The following is an 18,686-nucleotide window of genomic DNA, read 5'->3' on the forward strand; positions in this document are numbered from 1 at the left end:
GTTCAGTTCAGTTCAGTTGCTCAGTCTTGTCTGACTCTTTGCGACCCCATGCATCGCAGCACGCCAGGCCTCCCTGTCCATCACCAAAGCCCGGAGTTCACCCAGACCCATGTCCATCGAGTCCATGATGCCATCCAGCCATCTCATCCTCTGTCGTCCCCTTCTCCTCCTGTCCCCAATCCCTCCCAGCATCAGAGTCTTTTCCAATGAGTCAACTCTTCACATCAGGTGGCCAAAGTACTGGAGTTTCAGCTTTATCATCATTCCTTCCAAAGAAATCCCAGGGCTGATCTCCTTCAGAATGGACTGGTTGGATCTCCTTGCAGTCCAAGGGACCCTCAAGAGTTTCCTCCAACACCACAGTTCAAAAGCGTCAATTCTTCAGCGCTCAGCCTTCTTCACAGTCCAACTCTCACAGCCATACATGACCACTGGGAAAACCATAGCCTAGACTAGACGGACCTTAGTCGGCAAAGTAATGTCTCTGCTTTTGAATATGCTATCTAGGTTGGTCATAACTTTTCTTCCAAGGAATAAGCGTCTTTTAATTTCATGGCTGCAATCACCATTGGCAGTGATTTTGGAGCCTCCCAAAATAAAGTCTGACACTGTTTCCACTGTTTCCCATCTATTTCCCATGAAGTGATGGGACCAGATGCCATGATCTTCGTTTTCTGAATGTTGGGCTTTAAGCCTACTTTTTCACTCTCCACTTTTACTTTCATCAAGAGGCTTTTAGTTCCTCTTCACTTTCTGCCTTAAGGGTGGTGTCATTTGCATATCTGAGGTTATTGATATTTCTCCTGGCAATCTTGATACCAGCTTGTGTTTCTTCCAGTCCAGCGTTTCTCATGATGTACTCTGCATATAAGTTAAATAAGCAGGGTGGCAATATTCAGCCTTGACATACTCCTTTTCCTATGGAACCAGTCTGTTGTTCCATGTTCAGTTCTAACTGTTGCTTCCTGGCCTGCATACAGATTTCTCAAGAGGCAGGTCTGGTGGTCTGGTATTCCCATCTCTTTCAGAATTTTCCACAGTTTATTGTGATCCACACAGTCAAAGGCTTTGGCATAGTCAATAAAACAGAAATAGGTGTTTTTCTGGAACTCACTTACTTTTTTGATGATCCAGTGGATGTTGGCAATTTGATCTCTGGTTCCTCTGCCTTTTCTAAAACCAGCTTGAACATCAGGGAGTTCACGGTTCACGTATTGCTGAAGTCTGGCTTGGAAAATTTTGAGCACTACTTTATTAGCATGTGAGATGAGTGCAATTGTGCGGTAGTTTGAGCATTCTTTGGCATTGCCTTTCTTTGGGATTGGAATGAAAACTGACCTTTTCCAGTCCTGTGGCCACTGATGAGTTTTCCAAACTTGCTGGCATATTGATTGCAGCACTTTCACAGCATCATCTTTTAGGATTTGAAACAGCTCAACTGGAATTCCATCACCTCCACTAGCTTTGTTCATAGTGATGCTTTCTAAGGCCCACTTGACTTCACATTCCAAGATGTCTGGCTCTAGATTAGTGATCACATCATCATGATTATCTGGGTCATGAAGATCTTTTTGTACAGTTCTTCCGTGTATTCTTGCCACCTCTTCTTAATATCTTCTGCTTCTGTTAGGTCCAGACCATTTCTGTCCTTTATCGAGCCCATCTCTGCATGAAATGTTCCCTTGGTATCTCTAATTTTCTTGAAGAGATCTCTAGTCTTTCCCATTCTATTGTTTTTCTCTGTTTCTTTGCATTGATCACTCAGGAAGGCATTCTTATCTCTCTAGGGATTGGTCAAATCCTTCTGAAGAGATGGTGAATGATGGGAGTAGAATTTGAGCAGACCTGGCCTTGGTCCTCAGGGGTGAAACAAAAGGACTGCTTTGTCTCCTCCCTGGACAGAGTTACTCTGGATCCAGGGCCACAGAATTGTGGATGACTGGCTACTTTATTTTTTTTGGCTGTGCTGGGTCTTCTAGTTGTGGTGAGTGGCGGCTATTCTCCAGTTGCACTGTGCGGGCGTCTCACTGGGGTGGCTTCTCTTTCTCTAGTTGCACTGTGCAGGCGTCTCACTGGGGTGGCTTCTCTTGCTCTAGTTGCACTGTGCGGGCGTCTCACTGGGGTGGTTTCTCTTGCTGTGGAGCACGGGTTCCAAGCGCACGGGCTTCAGGAGCTCTTGGCCTCTAGACTGCAGGCTCAGTGCTTGCGGTGTACAAGCTTAGCTGAGCCGTGGAATATGGGATCTTTTTGGACCAAAGGTCAAGCCTGTGGTTGGCAGACATATTCCTTTTTTTTTCTTTTCTACAAATGCCTGGGGTAGGAAAACACGGCTTCCCAGCTCATGGCACCCCCAGCGACAATGACCCTCAAGGGCTGATTTTGGCCTCCAGTCCTGGCTGAGGAGAAAAGGGACCTCCTACAGCTCTATGCTTCCCTGGTGGCTCAGACAATAAAGAATCCGCCTGCAACACAGGAGACCTGGGTTTGAACCCTGGGTGGGGAAGGTCTCTTGCAGAAGGAAATGGCTACCCACTCCAGTATTCTTGTCTGGAGAATTCTATGAGCAGAGGAGTCTGGCAGGCTACAGTCCACGGGGTCGCAAAGACTCACATCCGAACCACTAAGTTTCATTTTTACAGCTCTATGGGAGAGAGGCCCTGGCAGGCGGTTTCTTAATCACTGGGCCACCAGGGAAGCCCCAGCTGGCTACTTTGAAAGAAGTCCATTCATGAATGATTTTCTTGTTGAGTCTCTCCACTGGTCCTGACAAGCTGTGTTTTTCTGCTCTGTGCATGGGCAGCATGGGCAGAGCTGGACCCAAAAGGCTGGGGTAGATTAAGGTGCTTCATTTCTAAATCAGGGACAGTTCCTGGTAATTGCACTCTGAGATACGCCCACTTTTTCAGGTGGGAGTCCAAGAACATTTGGTTGGAGTGACAGATACAATCTTAAGTAGCTTCTGCAGGATGTAGAGTGAAGTACCTTCCTGGAAAGTCTTCTTTGTGTCGGGGGCTATGTGTGTGCGCAAGATAAAGTGCTGATGAAACTGTTCTTTTGTACAGGAGGAATAGCACTTCTAATGCTTTACATGCGCATATGTCTTACAAGGGGAATTCAAGAGCATGCAGTCCACTCCCCACATTTCACCAATAGGGAAGTCAGGGCTGAGGGACAGATGAGGGGCCGTCTCTGTCTTGGGGGTGTTGGTATCTATCTGTGTTTCCTCCTCTGGATCCTCTGTCTGCGGCCTTCTTGTCCAATCCTGGCCTGCTCATTTCTCCCCTTTCATTTTAAGAACCTGCTGCTGCTGCTAAGTTGCTCAGTCGCGACTGACTCTATGCAACCCCATAGACGGCAGCCCACCAGGCTCCTCTGTCCCTGGGATTCTCCAGGCAAGAATACCGGAGTGGGTTGCCATTTCCTTCTCCAATGTATGTATGCATGCTAAGTTGCTTCAGTTGTGTCCGACTCTGTGTGACCCTATGGACAGCAACCCACCAGGCTCCTCTGTCCACGGTATTCTCCAGGCAAGAATACTGGAGTGGGTTGTCATTTCCTTATCCTCATTTTAAGAAGAGGTGATTTCTGAAATCTTTCCCCACTCCTTCCCTCCACTGGTCGGACTTTCCAGGGCTCCCAAAGCATCTTGGGTTTCCTCTGTCACTGCCTTGTTGCTTTATGTCTGCATTACTCCCGGTAGCTTATTTCTGTGAGTTACAGGCAGGCAGCGAGATTTTGCTTTCTTACACACGATACTTACAGTGCCGAATGAATGAATTAACGAAAAAATGAACCAGTTGTGCAGGAATCAGGAAATCGCTTGCCCATCCGGAACACACCAGCCCCCTGAACACTTTGAATCTGGGCTGCTCAACGGGTCTAATAATTCCCGGTTCCACCTGGCCAACTTAGGGAGGTCCCAGAGGCGCACGGGGCCCGGGGCGCGCCTGGAACGCGCCGCATTGTTAGGGCGATGAGGCCAGGTGACCGGCCGGCCAGGGCGCGGCGGCGGCGATTGCCCGTGCCGCCTCGAGGGGGCCCTGCGGCGGGCGCGGCCGCGAGCCAGGAGGACGGGCCCGCCCGCGCGCTGCTTGCGCTGTTCGGAGCCCTGCCTGCTGCGGCCATCGCCCCGCGGGACCGACCGCGCCGCCGCTCGCCCAGGTACTGGAGCGGGGAGCGCACCGCCAACCTCTTTGTTTCGAGCTGGCGCCAGCGTCCGCTCCAGGGGCTCGGGGCGCGCGGGCAAACGGAGTTCCGCGCCCGCGGGGACCTGAGCTGGGGCGAGCGGGGACCGAGAGCTCGGCCCGGATCCGGGGTACCAGGGAGCAGGACTTAGGGACGCAGGCGGGTGAACGCGGCGAGGGCGCGGGCGGGCTCGGCCAGGGTCCCGGACGCGGTTTGGGGACTGGGGCGCGGGGACAGCGCTGGGGCGGGCGGATGCAGCCAGGGAGCAGGCCAGCTCGATCGGGGGCCCGCGGGCCAGAGCGGCACTGTTGCGGCGGCGCCCGGGTGAACTTCGCTCTCTAGGACGAGTCCTGAGACTCCGCAGCGGAGAGCCGAGCTTGGAGCTGCAATGGGAAGGCTCAGGACCCTTCTCCCGCTCTTGGCAAGCAGGCTTTCCGGTGCGTTTCTCTTTCCCTCTCCCTATGTTGGGCGGGAAGCAGGGGGTCCCTTGGTGCTTCCTTCCTAACTTCTGAAGGAGCGGGAACCAGGCCGGGGGCGTGCGTGGCCGAGGCCACCTGTGGCACGTGCCTGCTGGCACGCCGGCGCTGTAGCTGACAGGCAGGAAGAAGGAGGGTCTGGGACTCGGTGGGCGCCGTCGGGGTCTGATAAATGAGCCGGGGTCGTTTGCTTGAAGTGATTTGAAAATCTGTGGGGCGGGAATGGGCTGAAGAGCTCCGCTCCAATTCCTGAGACAGCGCTGGATAAAAAATAAAAGCCCATGGGATGTGGGGCCTGCGGAGACCACTATTGAAGGAGGTCACTGCCCACTTAGAAGCACCCCCAGACCCCTAGGGTATCCCTGTCCTTCACACACTTTGATCTGCTGACAGTCCCCCCACCCCCCATAGTCTCTTTCTGTAACTTGAGCCCATGATCATGGAGGACTCTGAATATACTGAAAATTTGATTAACAATTATCATTGCATCCATATCACTTAGCCCTTCAGAACTAACCATCTTGGCATTTTGGTATATGTGGTCATTTTTTTGAAATGCTTTAGTTCATTGCCTTTAGAAAGAGATATTTATGTCCTTGTGATTCTCCCCCTCTTTAGGGCCTGGGAGGTTATATTTGCAAATCAATCAACAAGTATTAAGAAAGGCATTTCTGTGCAGAGGCCTGGAGGGGCGAGGGAGTCGCTGCAGCTGGAGGATGGTGGAGGCTTGGCCAGTCTGCAGGGAATGAGGGGAACTCTGTGCATAGAGAGCTGACTGTGGGAACTGGCAAAAGGCCAGACTCCTGACCTCAAAGACAAAGTAATAGTAATCTTAGTAATTTTACAAAGTAATGGTGACCCCAGAGGCAAAGTAACAACATGGTTATAGTAAATCCTACCTGTTTGCTTGTGCTAAATGCTTTGCATATATGCATTGCATTCGCTCAAATAACCTTTGGAAGGAACTGGGATAATTGCTCCATCTTACAGATGTGCAAACTGAGAGGCAAAGAAAGGCTAAATATCTTGCCCAAGTTGTTGCTCAATCAACATGGGGGTGAAGCCCAGGGTTTGTCCAGGACAGTGAAATTCCAGGGCCCTAAAGTTGCTGCTGCTTGTCTGTCAAGTGGATGCATGTCCTGACAGCAAGTTTCTCAGCCGAAGTGTCACAGTTATCAGCAGCAGCAGATGAATCATTTCTTTACAAACCGCGGAGAAGATAGAAAAAGGAGTAGCCTCCGGGAGCACTCTGGATGCAAATTGACTTGGCTTTTTATAAAGATGTAGCTTTGGCGCTTCTTGGTTTTAAATGGAGCTATCTGCAAAGGTGACCCTGGGAGCTAAATGTCACCAGGTCGAAGTCTGTTCTTGGGCTGCAGGAGGTATTACTGATGGGATTAAAAATGGCCTGGGAAGAACGCACAAAGCAAGAATAGAGAGGGGAAAGACTGAGGGGGGAGAGCTTTCTGACCCACCATGTGGCAATGGCAGCTTGCATGCAAGGCTCAAGGCCTATTTTACAGATGAATATGCTTGTTAAAGGGCAGAATGTTTAGGGACCAGATCAGACCCAGTCCTCTGGCTCTCCGTGTCTGCAGTACTCCTTCTCTAGGTTCAGCCTGGCATAAACCACCACCATGCTGGAGGATAACCTTTTGTCTCCCAACCACACCCTGCCCTGACATCCACTCACACCCTCAGACTCTTAAGGAGGCCAGGTGCAGGGTGTTCCTGCTAGAGAAACAGCCTCCCGCTGGTAGAAAGTTACCTTGTATCCCAGCCACCTAGTGCACCCATAGCTCCCGGAGTAGAGAGGCTTCCTTACCGTGGTTCCGCTTTGTCTTAGAAAGGACTGTTTTGAGGCTGGGTTTGAACGGTCTGCTGGCAGCGGAAGCTGGAGAGGGGTGGGGTTCCCAAGTTATGCAGACCTCGAACCTCAGGCTCTTTCCTGTGAGACCCGGTGAGTTAGGGGGATCATCAGTGACCTAGGACTGGCTCTGTTCCCCTGGAATCCTTTGCAGTTGTCTATTAATCCAGAACAAGAGGTCTGGTTAGTCGGTTTGTTCAATAGCCATTCGGTTTGTTCAATAGGCATTTTGTTAACTCAGAATAGCTACCTGTTTTCTGGCTGTTAGCAAATGTTTTTAGAATCTTACTGTCTTCATTATTGTCCAGATTCTGAGCGCTGCTCTAGCTATGGAAAGAATTACTTCCGTTAACCCTCATGGCTAAGCATAGGCAGGTGTGAGATGGTGTGATGAGACCCGATCTTCCCAGGGATGTCCATGTGGAGCCAATATTCAAACCCCAACTGTCCGACTGCGGGGGTGTACTCTCAGTACTGCCTCACCGCTTTTTAAAACACCTAGATGTTAAAAATCGGTCAAAATGCTGTTGAATGTGTTATCTTCTCTTAGGCTCAGAAGATGTTTTGAATCTTCCAGTATGTTGAGTCCTCAGACCAGGCAGATTTGCCACTCTGTAGTTCTAGTGGACTCAGCGTGGGAATGGTTGTCTGCTTCTTGTCTGTCCTTTTCCCATAAAAGCAGCAAACCAGAATCTCCAGGTTTCTGGAGCTTCCTATTGCACTCTGAATTTTAGGAACGTGTTTGGTGAGCACCTGGCCTGCCCCCGCCCCTTTCATTTTGGTGTGTGTCTTGCCAGATCCATGAACTGGGCCCTCCTGCGGGGACACCTCTCTGTTCTGCTCTGTGTGCACTCGGGGTCCCAACTGTGTGCCTGTCCCTGGTGCAGGGAGGCTGGATGTCTCCCACCTGCTGCCCCAGACCCCCCTGGGGGCTCCTCTGCTGGGTAGGAGGGAGGAGCCATTGAGGATGACCCTCAGCTGGGGCCACTGGTGGGAGCCGTCAGAATGCCCTACGGTGTCATTGAGGGGAAGATAGTCATCAGAATGACCCCTAGACATTTAAAGAGTTATGTTACTTTTTAAAAAAGGAAGGCAATGATCTGGTATTAATGTTCGGTCCCAAATGGGCTAAATTACTGAAAAATTTATGTTTAAGGAAAATTCCCTCTTGTGGAGCATTTCCTGATTGTGCCAAGGGGGTGCTCCCCAGAGACACCAACTCTGGGAGAGAAGGCTTTGCTCCTGTGCTGCCGCCCCCCTCCCCCGCTCCCAGCCTAGAAACCTTGCAAGATTAATGCCTTCTTCTGATGGTGTGGTCACCCATGCACCTGGGTGTGCTTACTTTCCACGATCAGATAGATCATCACCCAACGTTGCAGGAAAATATTTTTATCTTAGTTTTCCCGAATGTACACTGAGACTCAGTGAGCTTAAGTCACCTGCCTGTGTCATGGGGCTGGTTGTAACTCAGGTCTGTCTGGGGACAGAGCCTGTGCCTGGCCCTCACCCAGAGAAGGCGAGTGTCCCCTTGGTCACAGGGGCCTGAGCATGTGCAAGGAGGCGGTGGTGTGGTGTTGGGCGGGGTCCCAAAGTGGAACCCAGGGATCTCTGGTTCTCGACCTGCCTCAAGTGCCTGGCGGAAGCTCCGGGGTTCTCGGGTGCCCACTGTCCACAGCCGGCCTGGGTTCCAGCCACAGCTGCTTCCTCGGACACAGCCTTTGTCCCTCTTCCTTCCTCCCTGGGCTGTGACTGTGGCATGTGGCCAGCTGCCTGCCTTCCTCGTCCTCTTCTCCTTGGGGGAGTTGATAGCACTTAGTACACCTTGTACAGGCCTGGCTCTGTTCTGAGGTTGAGGTGACATCTGTGGGAATTCTCATTGCAGACAGTTGGTGCCACTCCCGACCAGCTTGCACCTGTGGGCTGAGTCTCATCTCAGCTGGGAAGGGTCTCATCTCTTTTCACTGTGTCTCTGGGTGAGAGCATCACGGTGTGACCTGGTACCTCTTGCGTGTAGCTTTTCCAAAACTGGTGATAAACAACAAACCCCAAAGTTTTAAAGACACACTTATGAGATAGGTGCCCTGGTGGAAGACGGCCAAGGCTCTTGAGAGGGGCAGAGGCAAAGGCTTTGCGTGCCAAGTACCCTGCTCCGCTCTTCTTCAGGGAGAGGTGGCTGTGGCCCGGGAACTCGGGAGCCGGGCTTTTCACACCGGAGGATTCAGGAATCCGCTTCCATCATTACCCTGGCCCACAGCTGCTCCGTGTTGCATCTCACTCTCACTCGTTGTGGAGCCTCCCAGGGCGTGGGGGAGCAGCCTTCATCTGGCCATGCATGTCGCCCCAGGGCCAGGCTGGGCCATTAGCTGGGGCGTCTGCGTTCTGTACACATTCCTCCCGACGATGACGACGACAGGGCTGCGGCACTGGCTGCAGGAACAAAAGGGCTCCATTGACTCTCCTCCGCTCGTAATCCATCACCTTTCTCAGAGGTTTCCTGAGTGCTCACCCCTCACCACTGGTGATTTTGGACGCACATCAAAGGTACGGTGAAGGCAGCGTGCTGGGAGGAGAGAGCCGGGCTCTGGCAGCCACAGATCTGGGGTAAAAGCACCCTTTGTCCCGAGGCTGCCCTCTTGGTTCCCCACCTGCAGCCTGGGGACGTCACTGTGCTCCTCCTGGGTACTGTTTTGTTTGATTACTGGGTCTCCTGTGTGGCCCAGGGCATCCCTCCTGCTTGCTGGCTCTTGGGCCATTGCTTACTCTCTTTCTGCCGAATTGTCACTCCCCCACCCCACCCCCCGCCCCCACCCCGGGGCTCCTGTTGAAACATCGCTTCTGCATTCTTGGAGTCCCTATCTGATCCCTGTCAGGGGCAATCCTTTGTTATAACTGGAGGAGGTGGTGGGGGATGTGGGAGTCTCCTTTAGATCTTGGCCAGGTGTGTTTCCAGTTTGTCTTCTCTGGAAAGATCTGAAGTGGCTGGGGGTGGAGGAAAGGGGACACACCTCTGCTTGTGTCCACTGGTGGCTGAGTGAGGCAGGACTGGCTCTCAGCTGGCTAGGCGCATGTTTTCTCCTGTCCTGCCCTAGGAGGCAGGGGGCGATTGTCATCTATGTTGCTCAGGGGGTAGTAGGGGATTCCCAGGTAATGGATGTGCCTTGGTTTCCTAAATTAATTTTTGACTCTTTTTCTACAAAGTAGTTTTTGTGTAATATATTTTTTGTAGACTTAGAAAAAAGGGAGAAATGTTAAAAATGCAGGAAAAGTGGCCTAATAGTGCCACCCATGGAGCAGTGTTTTCACCTTTTTGTATGCTGTGTGCATTCTGTTTTTCAGGTTTACTGGTTTGAGATCATACGTATTAGCATCAGTGTGGCAGTGTAAGCACTTCCCCACTTGTAACTGACTCTGCATTCACACAAGTGAATTCATTCATACAGTACAGAACCCAGTATTTACGTGATGACCATTTATTTGTCCTCTGGTCACTTGGAGCCTTGTGTGCATTCTTGCATAGAGATTGGGCAAGATCCTGGCCAGTCATGCTCTTGGAAGGACTTGTAAGGTCAAATAACATAAACTATTTTTGACTCTGGTAAAATGCACGTAACATAACCATTTTCAAGTGTACGCGTTAGTGGCGTTGGTACTTTGTTATTGTGAAATCATCATATGCAGAACTGTTCTCATTTTGCAAAACCAACTCCATCCTCAGTAAGCACTAACTCCTCTTTCCTCCTCCCACAGCTCATCACCCACCATTCAGCTTTCCATTTCTATGAATTTTACTGCCCTAGGTGCCTTATGGAAGTGGAATCATACAATATTTGGTGTTTTGTGACTGACTTATTTCACTTTACTTAATATCCTCTGGTTTCATCCATGTTGTAGGATGTACCAGGATTTCCTTCTGGAATCTTTCATTTACTCAAAGACCACTTTGTCCAGTTTTCCTTTGGTAGACACTTGGGTTACTTTCACCTTTTGGCTATTTCGAATAACTCTTCTCCGAACATGGGTGTGTAGGTATGTGTTTGGGTCCCTGCTCTCACTTCTCTGGGGTGTATACCTAGAAGTGAACACAAACTTTTGGAAGTCCCTTGAAATATAAGGTCAAATTGCAGTTGAGAAACAGCATGCTGGCTGAATCCTCTTAGTGCTCACCCGGCGTGCCTGAACTCCTGGCCGGGTTGGCGCCTGCTGGGAAAAACCAGGCCTGCAGGAAAAGGAAGAGAAGACTTTTTACCAAGCTATTTTGACAGATTGTATAAACTTAGTGATTAATGGAATGAGAAAGCAGGAAGAATGTCTTTCATTAAGAAAAAAAAAAAAAGGAGGCTTTAGGGTTGCTTGGTTTTATTTTTCAATTAAAAGGGTCTGATTTTGTTTCTGGAGAATGGTTTTAATTTGGATAAATGGTTCAGTCTGGGACCCGCATGCCAGAACCTATGATGTATGAGTGCAATTACTCCAGGTTTCCTCGGGAACAACACAGACCTGGGCTCTGCTCTGGCTTAGCCTTGGTGAAATGGCAATGAAGGTGGCTGTGCCTTTGGGAGGCAACTCTTCTGATCAGTACATGGAGCCTGCAGGACCGGATGCTGGTGGACGCTGGTTAATTTTTACCCTTTAAGAATGTATTCACCATCTCAAGTCAGGAATGCCAACTAGCAGGCCCTACCCCCAGTGCTGGAACATGTTGGACCAGAATTGCTGGCATCGTTTCCAGTGTGGGCATTTGCAGAATTGGTTGGGCTTCAAAGGACGTGTTTCATCCTTATATTGTCCCCTGTTACGGAGGCTTCCTGGCTCAGGCTGGGTTCAGGCCCTGGGCACTGGGCTTTCTACAGGGTGGTCTGGTGGGGCTTCTTTGGAGGGAGATGATGGGCTGAAGGATGCATCAGAGTCAGTGAATCCTGGGCGCTTAGGGAAGGATCCATCGGGTGGAGGGTCAGTGAGGGCAGAGGCCTTGGGCAGGAACTGCCTTATGTGTTTCCAGAAGAGGGAAGGGATTGATGAGGGAAGAGGAATAAGAGGACACCAGCATTCAGCTCCAGAAACGAGGAACCTTGTGTCTTCCACGCCAATGGGAGTGGCAGGTCTCATGAGTGCTGGCCTCCTTGGGGCAGTGGGGGCTTGGGTAGGGAGCTCAGTCTGCACACAGGAAATGTGCATGGGTGCAACCACAGAGGAAGGACAGCTTGCTGGGCTAAGTGGTCAGAGAACTGTGGAGCCTGAGGATATTTTAGCCCTGCAGATCCTGTGGCCCAGAATGAGGGGCGTACCAGGATGGTGGGGGCGGGCAGGAGTGAAGGTCGGGTAGGGGGACTGTGGGCCTTGACCTGCAGGAGAAGTGAGTGTGCACCTAGCTTTTAGGGGTGTGGGGCTGAGCCTACCCGACCCCGGGGTGCCTGCATGCATCGGCTCCTGAGCTGCCCTGCTGGCATGTGAAGGGGCGGGGCAGCTGCGCACAGGCCCCTGAGGAAGGTGGCTCTTAGCATAACAAATAGGAAAGTCTTTGGGCTGAGGGCTGGCCAGGCTGATGAAGACTTTGGGTGAGATGGGTGACTGGCAACAAGAGAGTGACTTCTTTTGCTCTTTGCTCCTCCCTGCCCCCATTTAAATGCAAAAAAGTCCAATTTATAGGTCATCTGTAAGAGCATAATGCACTTTTATGGAACTTGTTTCTTGTTAGAAACACTATCATGACTTAAATGATGTTTAAATATTTATAAAAGTTCCTCCATTCTCACACTTACAAATACCTGACCATCTTCCTCTTTCTGGCCTGGTTGTTGTTAAGTGTTCGAGGTTTGGGCTTCCCAAGTGGCGCTAGTGGTGAAGAACTCACCTGCTAATGCTGGAGACAGGATAGACAATGGTTTGATCCCTGAGTCAGGAAGATCCCCTGGAGGAGGAAATAGGCAACCCCCTCCAGTATTCTTGCCTGAAGAATCCTGTGGACCCAGGAGCCTGGCAGGCTACAGTTCATGGGGTCACAAGAGTTGGACACAACTGAAGTGACTTAGCACACAGTGTTAGACATGTGATGTGTGTATATATGTGCTTTTTATGCTGATGGTTTTCCCAAACCTGTATCTTATCCTAAGCATTTCCCATATTTTTGCCTTGACTTCACAATTGTCACAGTGATGACCCTTACAGCCTTGCAGAGTGATGGCCGTGCTTGCATGAGCTCCTAGCTGCTGGGCTGGATTCTTATTAGAGCTGCTGCTTTCAGAAGGTGAAAGACGCATTCTCTGAGCTCTGGCCTGCTGGGGTCCGCCGGTCGCTGATATTGTGTGTAGCGCACAGGGAGGTATGTGCAGGCCTGGCTGGGACACAGCCCCTCTACCTAGACTGCTTGTTGTGCCCCGAAGGGCCAGGTTTTCTCCCCTGCTCCTGGGTCCTGCGGGCAACAGTGGGTGGACGTGAGTGAGGCCCTTGCCCAGTGAGGTCTTCACAAAGGCACCAGGGTCAGGGCCCGGCACTGTGCCCTGTGGTCTGCCACGTGCTGTTGGGATTACGTGCATTGAAGCTGCTGTCATGCTGACCTTGGCTCTGGGAGGCTTTGTGACCAGGAATCTTGGCCAGGGTCCAGCTAGAACCTGTCGGAGCTGAACTCAGCTCTGCAACTAATAATGTTCTAGTGGGGTCCAGACAGGCTCAGCTCTCAGGTTTCGCTGCCAAGATAAGTTGGATTAACAGGCTGGAGCTGACGAAGACTTTTGGCCAACAGTGATCTTTCTTGTCTGCTCTCCCTCGACCCCTGCGTTTCCCTCCTTCCTTCCATTTGGCTTCACTGGTTGTTTCTGATGCGTTCTGTCTGTTGTCAGGCCTGTGCGCTTTTAGGATATCAGCTACTCTGAGTCTTCTGCTGCTGCTGGAAACGGCACGGTCTTGCCTGTTTATTCTGGGGCCAGGGCAAAAGGGGAGTGGGCTCCGCTGTGAACACTGTGGCCTGGGTCCTGCCTCTCTGTGCGACCCTGGGACAGACACCTTGCTCCTCTGAAGTGCTGCTGAACACGGGGAGTTGGTATAAAGGACCTCCCTGGGTTGTTGGGGTAAATGTAATGTCATGTACACAGTGGGCTTTCTGGTGGTGCTGGTGGGAAAGAACCCTCCTGCCAATGTAGGAGATGTAAGAGACATAGGTTTGATCCCTGGGTTGGGAAGATTCTCTGGAGGAGGGCATGGCAACCCACTCTAGTATTCTTGCCTGGAGAATCCCATGGACAGAGGAGCCTGGTGGGCTATGTAGTACATAGGGTCGCAAAGAGTCAGACACGACTGAAGCAACTTAGCATGCATGTACATACTAGGTATCTTGTCATTACTTTTCTTTTCGCTTTATCATTCAGCCTTTCTAGGAGCTGAATCCAGAAGGCTTTTTCGCCATGCTAGCCCACCTCCCTGAGATAGAGCTCCTGGGATGGAGGTGGGTCTGTGGGGCCCCCAAGCTCTTCCCACCCAAGCGCATGTCCTCTGGGAGGGAGCCTGACAATCACAGGCTCACATTGCCCTTCTGATGCCCAATTAGCACGTCCTTGGTCTTCTGATGTACTCTGGGGTTGGGCCATGTACATGTTGTTTATATCTCTCCTCACAAAAATCTGAGCTCTTCCAAGGACAGGAACCAAGGCTTCCTCTATCTTCATGTGATAAGGGCTTTGGAAGGAGCCGAGGGACGCCTGTGTGACCTTGGTCAAGGCCTCTGCCTCTGGAGCCTCCCTACTGTAAGCCTTCATTAGAGGAGGGACAATTCCACAGCTAAGTGGAAACATTTGAGAAGCTGGTTCTTTACAAGAAGAGAGGGAGGTGGTTGCATATTTTCCCAGGGTTTCATTAATTTTTTTTTTTTTCCCAAGGCCACCATTTTCTTCTTTCTGGGAGTTTTGCTTTGCAGTGTATTCCATGAACTTTCAGAGGAGGGCAGTTGACACTTATTTTACAGGCTTGAGAATCTAGCCCACTGTTATTTTCTTGGAAAGTAGCCATATTTTAAGTTGTCATATTATAGAAAGTTGATGGTCAGTGCCTGCTAGGAATCTGTGAGGGCTCCCTGACAAGAGTTGGGAATACAAAACTGTTACTTCACTATTTCGGTAGCACAAAAGAATATTCATTTTGGACAGAGTGTGTTGTGGGGTTCCTTGAAGTCCACACTGTAAAATGGCAAGAATTATTTCCTTTGTCTTTCTCTCAGAATGGATTCCAGTCACTATACACATCCACTAGCAATGTGTAATCTCTTGTCTGATATTTAAATGACAGTTTTGTTCTTATAAAAATGTTGAGCATCCATCAGACTCCTGCTGAGAAAAGTCGCCTCTCCCACTTATCTGCTTCTGCCCAGGCTGCTCAGATCATGTTCACAGATTCTTTCTGTAGGACTGAGTGTCTTTTTAAAAAAAGTCTAGCTTTTAGAGAGACGTTTGGAAGTGCTGTATGGTACCCTTGGTGCCTGGAGGCAGGTAACTCACGTTCAGATGATGATGGAAGAGTTGAGAGCAGGAGTGTGGCTTTGTTTGCCAGCCACAAGCTGGGTCTCTTGATTAGTTGGTGCATCTGTCCTGCCGCAAATGGCCAGTGGCTGCTTCAGGGCCTTGGCCCTGGCTAAATTCATGGCCCCGTGGTACATGACCCCCGCCCCTCTGCCCCACCTCTCCTGCTACCCTCCTCCCACCACAAACATCACCAGCTTCCATTTCCAGGATGCTGTTCTCTTCCCAGCCTGATGAATGAGACGTGGTGTGCCAGCAGTTCACAGATCTCAGGCTGTTTGCTGGGAATAAAAGGTACGTACCTGAGGGTGATGATGGTGGGTGGGTTGACATTAATTATTGACTCTGTGTGAGGCCCTGTCAGAGAGTGACTCCATTGTTTCTTCCTTTGTTTGTTCATTCACTCCCTCACTCATGCTCTCAGGCAGCTAGCGTTTACTGAGTGCTGACTGTGTCCTGGGATATGGTTAACCCTCGCAAACTCAGCAGGGCTTGCTGTGGCTTGATGGCTGAGATATCAGCTTGGATGCAGCAGAATAGCATGGTGCTGGGGGTTCTTAGGACCATGGGATTGGGCTGGTGGAGGTCCTGAGGATCATGGGATTCGGTGGTCCTGAGGACCAGGGGGCTGGTGGAGGTCCTGAGGACCATGGAGGTAGTGGAGGTCCTGAGGACTATGGGGCTGGTGGAGGTCCTGAGGACCATGGGATTGGGCAGTCCTGAGGACCACGGGGCTGGTGGAGGTCCTGAGGACCAGGGGGGTAGTGGAGGTTCTGAGGCCCATGGGGGTGCTGGAGGTCCTGAGGTCCACAGGGCTGGTGGAGTTCCTGAGGACCTTGGGGCTGGTGGAGGTCCCGAGGACCATGGGGTTGGGGGATCCTGAGGACCGAGAGTTCAGAGCTGCGGATTCCTCCATCATGGCTCTCGTGTCCATCTCTAGTTACTTCTGACCATCTGATTCTGAATTCTCACTGTCATTTTGAGACTGAGGCCACATCTGTCCGAGGCTGTCTCTCTTGGGGCCAAGGGGCCCTTTGGCTCTTGTATGAGAGGCTTTTTTTGCCATCATTCAGGACCCTGGAAACTTAGCATCATCTGAATCTGTGCTTAAGGGTGAAAGGAAAAGGAGACAGACTGTTAAAGAAGTACAGATAAACCCAGTGGATGGTTGCTGAACTTAAAAAACTGCTTTTCATCCAACCTCATTTTTGAAAATGGAGAATAGTATAGTGAACAGTTGCATACCCTTCACCTTGATTTGCTGCAGGTTTTTTTTTTCCCTTGCCATTTTGTCACATTGGCTGTCTCTCTCTCTATTTAAGTGATATCTCTCTTTATTTACATAACTTATGTATCTATCATGAACTTCACCCACAAATACTTTAGCCTGTGTTTCTTGAGAACAAGGACACTTTCCCTCATCTCTCAACCTCAAGACCATGACCACTCAAAGCAATTTAATTTTAATTTGTTGACATCAGCTAATGTCTAGTTCTTACTTAGATTTCCGCATTGGCCCCCCAAAGTGCTTTCTTGCTGTCCTTAATCCATTCTGAATCTCGTCATGGCTATGTGTCACACTGTGTGGTTTTGTCTGTCTGTGCCCTGAAAGTGGGAGCAGGCCACCAGGTTTCTTTATTTAATATTATTATTTTTCATGGCTTTTTCCCCTTTGAAGACATTTTTTAAAATTAATTTTTTTAAAATTTGGGGGGGATTTTCAGGCAGTTGTATGAAATAATACAGAGAGATCCTGTGTACCTTGACCCAGTTTCCTCCTATGAAAACATCTTGAAAAACTGCAGGACTATGTCACAACCAAGATGTTGTCATTGATAGAGTATAGCACGTTCCATCCCTACAAGGATCCTCATATGTCCTTTATAGCCAACCCTACTTCCCATCCATCTGCACCCAAACTTCATCCCAACAGTCACTAATCTTCATGTCTGTAGTTTTGACATTTAAAGAATGTTACATAAATGGAATCATACAGTTTGTAGATTTTTGGAATTGGCTTCTTTCAGTCAGCATAATTCTCTGGAGATCCATCCAGGTTGTTGCTGTATCCGTAGTTTATTCTGTTTCATTGCTGAGTATTGCTCTGTGGTGTGGATTGACTACTGTTTTTTCACTGGTTGAAGGTCTTCTCTGCTAATTTGTGTCTTCAGTCCATGAACATGGTATATCTCTCCAGTTGTTTAGATCTTTGATTTTGTTCACTAGCTTTGTGTAGATTTTAGCATGTAAGTCCTATATAAGTTTTGTTAGATTTACACCCAAGTATTTACTTTTCCTTGAGTGATTGTAAATGGTACTGTATTTTTCATTCTGGCTTCCATGTGGTCATTGCTAGTACATGAAAGTGAAGTCGCTCAGTCGTGTCCAACTCTTTTGTGACCCCATGGCCTGTAGCCTACCAGGCTCCTCTGTCCATGGGATTTTCCAGGCAAGAGTACTGGAGTGGGTTGCCATTTCCTTTTCCAGGAGATCTTCCCAACCCAGGGATCAAACCTGGGTCTCCTACATTGCAGGCAGATGCTTTACTGGCTGAGCCATTAGAGAAGAACAGTACTTAGAAGTACTATTGACTTATGCATGTTTATGTTGTATCCTATGATCTTTGTCAGCTCACTTACTAGTTCTAGCAGTTTCACAGATTTCCTGGGATTATCTATGTTGACAATCATGTCATCTGAAAATAGGGACAGATTTATTTATTCCCTTACTTTGAGGTTTTGAAGAGCTGAGGGCAATTTCCTCATAGGATATGCTAGCTTGGATTTGAGTCTTTTCTTGTCATTACATTCAGGCTCGCATAGGTATGAGGTGGCATACTGTGCTCACCTCATGTCAAGAGGTACAGTGTCTGCTGTCCTGCTCTTGGCCCTCAAAGCTTAATTACCTGGTGAAGGCCCTAGAATTCCTTGGTGTCAGGTGTATCTTCTCCTTTGTCCCTTTAAAACTCTGAGCATCCTGCTTCCTAATCACCACTCACTCAATGGTTCAGCATCCAAGGATAGTCCTTGTTATATATTGAAATCATGAAATGCTAGACTTTTATTAAGTACTTTGCAGACATTATCCTACAAGTAAGTCAAACTGTTAATTACCAATTGTCTTGCCTGGATAGAGTAAGAGAATTTATTTATTGTGTTTATTCTTTAGATGGTTCTGTGAACTGGGCAAAAGAAGAATGCTCTTTAGTTTGTTTTTGTGATGATACTCTCAAGTGCTCTCCAGTGGCACCCTACGTAATCTTCCTGGGAAAAAGACTGTAGCTATTGCTACAGCCACGCAGCAGATGCCTACCCAGGGCTCACTTGCCCACCTCAGCCCACTGTTTGGGTGGGTTTGCTGAGAGTCTGTATTTTCTGACATATGTCTGAGTCAGGGCTTCTTGAAGTGAGGTCTCAGGACCAACATCAGCAGCCCCTGGGGCTGTTAGAAATTCCAGGTCTGGGCTTGACCATGCTCTGGTCTGGGAGTGACAGCTGCAGGGTGTTCAGATGTCCACTCAAGTCTGAGAACCACTGGTTAAGTTTATCCATTCTTCTGCATGAAGCACTAGCTCTGGAAACCCAGTGATGGTTCAGTCAGATAGCTTTAAAATTGTTTGGCTTTGCAATAATCCACACATCTTTTTGTGTCAGG

At 49.6% G+C, this 18,686-nt stretch overlaps 1 protein-coding gene and 1 non-coding gene across 12 annotated transcripts in view; one reads left to right on the forward strand and one right to left on the reverse strand.

The window, feature by feature from the left end:
• Positions 1 to 2,305: 2,305 nt before the first annotated feature.
• Positions 2,306 to 2,443, reverse strand: LOC114114653 (small Cajal body-specific RNA 20). Its single transcript, XR_003589273.1, has one exon. It is a non-coding gene; the product is annotated as a small Cajal body-specific RNA 20 (non-coding RNA).
• A 1,674-nt stretch (positions 2,444 to 4,117) lies between these two features.
• TNS3 (tensin 3) overlaps positions 4,118 to 18,686 on the forward strand; it is a 223,416-nt gene continuing 208,847 nt past the window's right edge. For 4 of the 11 annotated variants that reach the window (XM_060415062.1, XM_027968688.3, XM_042248692.2 and 1 more), the window contains exon 1: positions 4,118 to 4,161. Coding sequence is in view for 2 of the 11 variants with exons in the window: in XM_060415063.1 (XP_060271046.1) it covers positions 8,857 to 9,069 (213 nt within the window). In the remaining 9 variants the exon portion in view is untranslated. Of the gene's footprint in view, positions 12,848 to 15,242; positions 15,327 to 18,686 lie in introns of all 11 variants that reach the window. The other 7 variants (XM_060415063.1, XM_060415064.1, XM_060415058.1 and 4 more) reach the window with 6 other exon arrangements.

This window comes from Ovis aries, chromosome 4 (genome assembly GCF_016772045.2).
Source record: "Ovis aries strain OAR_USU_Benz2616 breed Rambouillet chromosome 4, ARS-UI_Ramb_v3.0, whole genome shotgun sequence".
Lineage (NCBI taxonomy): Eukaryota > Metazoa > Chordata > Mammalia > Artiodactyla > Bovidae > Ovis > Ovis aries.